Source organism: Gekko japonicus, unplaced genomic scaffold (genome assembly GCF_001447785.1).
Source record: "Gekko japonicus isolate JY-2015 unplaced genomic scaffold, Gekko_japonicus_V1.1 scaffold7221, whole genome shotgun sequence".
In the NCBI taxonomy this organism is placed as follows: Eukaryota; Metazoa; Chordata; class Lepidosauria; order Squamata; family Gekkonidae; genus Gekko; species Gekko japonicus.
The window spans coordinates 525-6088 of record NW_015165477.1 but is presented as its reverse complement, the minus strand read 5'-3'; the positions used below and the strand labels follow the sequence as shown (position 1 = coordinate 6088).

The following is a 5564-nucleotide window of genomic DNA, read 5'->3' as shown; positions in this document are numbered from 1 at the left end:
GAGAGAACAGCTCTGACAGAACTATGGCTTGCCGAGGGTCATCCAGCAGCTGCGAGTGGAGGAGTGGGGAATCAAACCCGGTTCTCCCAGATTAGAGTCTGCGCACTTAACCAACGACACCAAATGTATCCAGTAGCTGAACTGCTCGCTCACAACTTTAATGCCAGAAGCTCACAAAGTAGAATTTTTGCTCACAAGACTCCACACCTTAGAGGGAGCATCGATCATGCCTCCCCCCCCCGCTTTCCTATATGGCAGATTGACTCTTCAGTCTTTCCCCATTGCAAATTCAAAGGCACACCTCACCGTCATTTTATTTTATTTATTTATTTATTATTCGATTTATATCCCACCCTCTCCTCAGGCTCAGGGCGGCTAACAATTAGTGGCTCAAGGCCACACTTAAAACAGTTAAAAACAAGATATAACAATACAATAATACAGTCAAGTAAACTTCATACATCCTGTTTTCCTTGGGTAAAACTTACACCACAACACAAGTTAAGAAACTGCAGTGAAATATGGCAAGCACAGTTATAACATGATTCTCAGTTTCAAGTTCAAACATGACTGTTTTCAAAGAATGAAAGAAAATGCAAAATATATTGTAATGCAATATATTTCTTGGACACATGTTACGGTTCAATTTCATGGTCCAACCCAATCTCAGTCTCCCACCAATTTTCAAAACTCATGTGCACCATAAGGTCTCTCAGGCCTTATGCTTTACTATTTTGGGACTGTAGGTCAGAATTCTTGGGGATGATCACATGTTTCAGTGACAAAAACTTCTACGTGGGAACCAAGAACTTGGGAGTCCTAGCTCCACCTCAGGTTGAAACTTTGGGTGGAGACACCCCCGGAAATGTGGGGGCGGAGCCTGGGGAGGAAGGGGTGGTGCAGGAGCAAGACAGGGATGTGATGTCACACGGAGTCTACCTTCCGAAGAGGCCACTTTCTCCAGGAGAATTAAACTCTGTGGTCTGGAGATCTCCCGCAATTACAACCAATCTCCAGTCCAGACCACAGAGATCAGTTCCCCTGGAGGAAACCACTGCTTTGGAAGTGGACTCTATGGCACTATACGGCTGAGGAAGAAGAGACTGGATTTATTCCCCACCCTTCACTACCCAATGGGGGTCTCAGAGTGGCTTACAATCTCCTTTCCCTTCCCCTCCCCACCACAGACACCCTGCGAGCAGTGTTCCCTCTAAGCTGAGTTAGCGTGAGCTAGCTGACAGATTTATAGCCTCCGGCTCACAGATTTGTGTCCTAGCTCAGGAAGGATGGCTCCAGAGCAAAGTAATTTGTGCAGTACCCAAATCGCTCGCTCACAACTTTAATCCCGGTAGCTCACCAAGTAGAATTTTTGCTCACAAGAGACTCCACAGCTTAGAGGGAGCGTTGCCGGAGAGGTCGGTGGGGGCTGAGAGAGCTCTCTCTCAGGACTGCCGCCGAGAGAACAGCTCTGAGAGAACTTGTGACTGACCCAAGGCCACACCGGCAGCTGCATGTGGAGGAGTGGGGGAATCAAACGCGGCTCTCCCAGACTAGAGTCCGCGCTCCTCACCACTGCACCAAACTGGCTCTCACTAAGGCGGTTCTCCCAGACTAGAGTCCGCGCTCCTAACCACTGCATCAAACTGGCTCTCACTAAGGCCATTCCCCTCCTCAACCCCTGCTCTCCCCAGGCTCCACCCCCGAAACCTTATTGGCAGCCACGCCCTCTCTCACCTGTGGTCCTGGTGGGCACAAGGACAGGGGGCGGGAGTGTCCCAGCAGGTGGGACGGAAGCCTCCTCCCGGTGCTGGGGCTGGACAGGTACCGCCTGAAGACTCTGGTCTCGCTGGATGTCATTGATGGCGTCGAAATGAGCCCTGCTTTCATTGGCGACGCTGGAAGGGTTGTAGGGCACCACAGGCACCAGAGGGGGCTGCGGAGAAGAAGAAGAAAAAGAAGAAGAGATTGGATTTATACCCCGCCCTTCACGACCCAGAGGAGTCTCAGAGCGGCTGACAAACTCCTTTCCCTTCCCCCTCCCCACAACAGACACCCTGTGAGGTAAAAGAAGAATAAGAGATTGGATTTATACCCCACCCTTCACTACCCAAGGGAGTCTCAGAGCGGCGTACAAACTCCTTTCCCTTCCCCTCCCCACAACAGACACCCTGTGAGGTAAAAGAAGAAGAAGAGGAGATTGGATTTATACCCTGCCCTTCACTCCCCAAAGGAGTCTCAGAGCGGCTTACAAACTCCTTTCCCTTCCCCTCCGCACAACAGACACCCTGTGAGGTAAAAGAAGAATAAGAGATTGGATTTATACCCTGCCCTTCACTACCCAAAGGTGTCTCAGAGCGGCTTACAATTTCCTTTCCCTCCCCTCCCCACACCAGCGAGGCAGGTGGGGCTGAGAGAGCTCTGACAGAAAGTGCTCTTTTTCAAGGACAGCTCTTATCAGAACTACGGCTTGCCCAAGGTCATCCAGCCAGGTGCGAGTGGAGGAGTGGGGAATCAAACCCGGTTCTCCCAGATTAGAGTCGCACACTTAACCACTACATCAAACTGGAGAGAGAAAAGAGTCGTCGTTCTGCCCCTGCCGTCACAGGAGAAGGATGGCAGTTCAGATTTCTGCACCCTCGAAGCCAAGGGGGAGAGCGAGGGTTCCCACGGGCCCACTTACGGCAGGAGACGTCTAGCCAATTGTAGCCCTTGCTCACCAGTGCCCGCCTGACCGGTGGGCAGGAATCGGGGCCAAGGGGGGTGGGCACGTGAACCACACAGGAATGGAAATGGAGCGAATGCCGTTATGCAGACAAATAAGCAGAATGATCTGTCACACTGAGGGTGCGTTCAGACGGGTGGCTAATCCCGTCATTATGCCAGTTTGAATTTTATCCCGATCTTTTTACTCCATCGTAGTATGACCAGACATCCCCCTGGTGAATCGCCTTGCCGCACGCTGCCTCCATTGTGGATTGTCTAGATGGCGTATGGCGTCCACTGAAGGAGGCATGCGCGGTGGGTTTTTTTTTAAAAAAAAGGTTTTGCTTATGCACATAGGCGTCACAGCGCATCCTTGTTGAAGGAGGCGCACGGTGGGTTTTTTTAAAAAATTTGTTTATTTATTTATTTTTATTTTAAAATTTATATCCCGCCCTCCCCGAAGGCTCAGGGCGGCTCACAAGGGGCATAAATGCCGAAGTTAAAAACAAAACGTTTTAAACTTTTTGCGCATGCGCATAGACGTGACAGCACGTCCTTGTTGATCCATGCATGTGTAGAGATTTTTTTAAATGGCGCCTGCTTGGGATGGTCTGACGGCAGACCACCCTGACGGGAGGATTGCGCACTGGTGGAACGATCAGACGGGCGAAATACCTCAGTTGTTCCGCAGGTAACCAAAACCCCCAGATTTAAAGTGATATCTTTTAAGTACAGCTTCGAAGCACAGCAAAATGGGATGCCCACGGAAGAGGGACATTTCCCAAATGTTTGTGTCTGGACATTACCTTTAGATCTGTGAGGCAATCGTGCCTCGCGCAGATCTAAAGAGCCGTCTGATCGGACTCGCCATGCCGACTACACTAGAGACTTCCATCTTCTTACATGGTTCTAATTACAATGATAAACAATACACACAATAATGGTTTTGCCCCTGTGCATCAATGGCATATACGCCAGTTGAGCAGCGACCTAACAGTCCTTGAAAGTACAAGTCTCTTTAGAACGATGCAGTCGCCAGCTCACAATGCAAAGAGGCGGCTGCAGAGAACAGTCCTGAGAGAACTTGCAACTGACCCAAGGTCACAACGGCAGCTGCATGTCTGGAGATGAGCTGTAATTCTGGGGGGATCCTGAGGTCCCACTTGGAGGCTGGCATCCTGAGGCCAGATCCAGGTTGGGAAATTCCTGGAGATTTGGGGGTGGAGCCGGAGAAGGACAGGGGAGGTCCCAGTGGGGTACAATGCCACAGAGTCCACCCTCCAAAGCATCGATTTTTCTCCAGGGGAACTGAGCTCCATAGTCTGGAGACGTGCCATAATTCGGGTGGATCCCCAGGCCCCACCTGGAGGCTGGCATCCCTGAACCTCAGTGGGGTACAGTGCCCCAGAGTCCACCCTCCAAAGCATCATTTTTCTCCAGGGGGAAACTGAGCTCCGTAGTCTGGAGATGAACCATAATTCCGGGGGATCCCCAGGCCCCACCTGGAGGCTGGCATCCCTGAACCTCAGTGGGGTGCAGTGCCCCAGAGTCCCCCCTCCAAAGCAGCCATTGCCTCCAGGGGAACTGAGCTCTGCAGTCTGGAGACGAGTTGTAATTCTGGGGGATCCCCAGGCCTCACCTGGAGGCTGGTATCCCTGAACCTCAATGGGGTACAAGGCTACAGAGTCCCCCCTCCAAAGCAGCCATTTCCTCCAGGGGAACCGACCTCAGTAGTCTAGAGATGAGCTGGAATTCCGGGGGATCCCCAGGCCTCACCTGGAGGCTGGTATCCCTGAACCTCAATGGGGTACAAGGCTACAGAGTCCCCCCTCCAAAGCAGCCATTTCCTCCAGGGGAACCGACCTCAGTAGTCTAGAGATGAGCTGGAATTCCGGGGGATCCCCAGGCCCCACCTGGAGGCCGGCATCCCCTTGACTGCCCGAGGCTGTCCGATCCCTCCCGGTCCCCTCTGACCGTACCTGCGGGCGTGTCCTGCCTGCGTTCCCTTGCTGGCAGTCCCTCTCCAGCCGGCTGATGAGGGCGCTCTGATTGTTCACCAGGGCCGCCAAGGCCTGGTACTTGCCCTCCAGCTGGCGGTAGTTGGCGGCCACCCGCAGGGCCTCGGCGGAGGCGTTGGCCACCTGCCCTTCCAGCTGGGAGGTCTGCACCGGCCGCTCCCGGCGCTGGAGGATCTCGTGGAGGAGCTGGGTGTACAGCTGGGTGACCCGGGCGTTGACGTTGCGGCTCTCCTTGCGCAGGGCCTTGACCTCGCTCACCACCTCCCCGTCCACCTCCACCAGCCGCCGCAGCTCGTCCATCTGGGCCTGCTGCCGGCCGAGCAGGTAGCGCAACTCCTCCACCTCGCTGCGGTTGGGGCCCGGCGGCTCGGGGGGAGGGCGGACGCCGCTCCAGCACACGGCCCCCGTGAACTTCTGCTGGGGGAGGACGAAGGTGTACGTGCACCGGGGGCCGGTCAGAGGTTCGGGCCCCGGCAGGACGGGACCGGCCAGGAAGAGCAGCAGTGCCAGGGCCTGAAACGCCATGATCTCGTGAGGACGGACAGCAAGACGGGTTCCCCGGAGGACCTACGGAGTACAGAAGCAACAGCTTAACATTTGAACACCAGAGAAGAGCCCTGCTGGGTCAGACCAGGGAGGGTCCCTCTACTCCAGCCTCCCGTCTCACACAGGGGCCAGCCAGTCCCTCTGGAGGGCCAGCAACAGGGCAGGGAGGCCGAGGCCTTCCCCTGAGAAGGACACCAGAAGAGCCCTGCTGGGTCAGACCAGGGAGGGTCCATCCAGTCCAGCATCCCGTCTCACACAGGGGCCAGCCAGCTCCTCTGGAGGGCCAGCAACAGGGCA

At 54.5% G+C, this 5564-nt stretch overlaps 1 protein-coding gene across 1 annotated transcript in view; it reads right to left on the bottom strand.

Annotated features, from left to right (window-relative positions):
• The window catches only part of LOC107110000 (angiopoietin-related protein 2-like), a gene marked incomplete at its 3' end in the record, with an annotated part of 16838 nt that extends 11585 nt beyond the window's left edge, over window positions 1-5253 (bottom strand). Inside the window, exons 1-2 of the mRNA XM_015410711.1 lie at window positions 4683-5253; window positions 1735-1933 (exon numbers count right to left, since the gene is read on the bottom strand). Coding sequence (XP_015266197.1) covers window positions 1735-1933; window positions 4683-5246 — 763 coding nt within the window. The remainder of the gene's footprint in view (window positions 1-1734; window positions 1934-4682) is intronic.
• Between the last annotated feature and the right edge of the window lie 311 nt (window positions 5254-5564).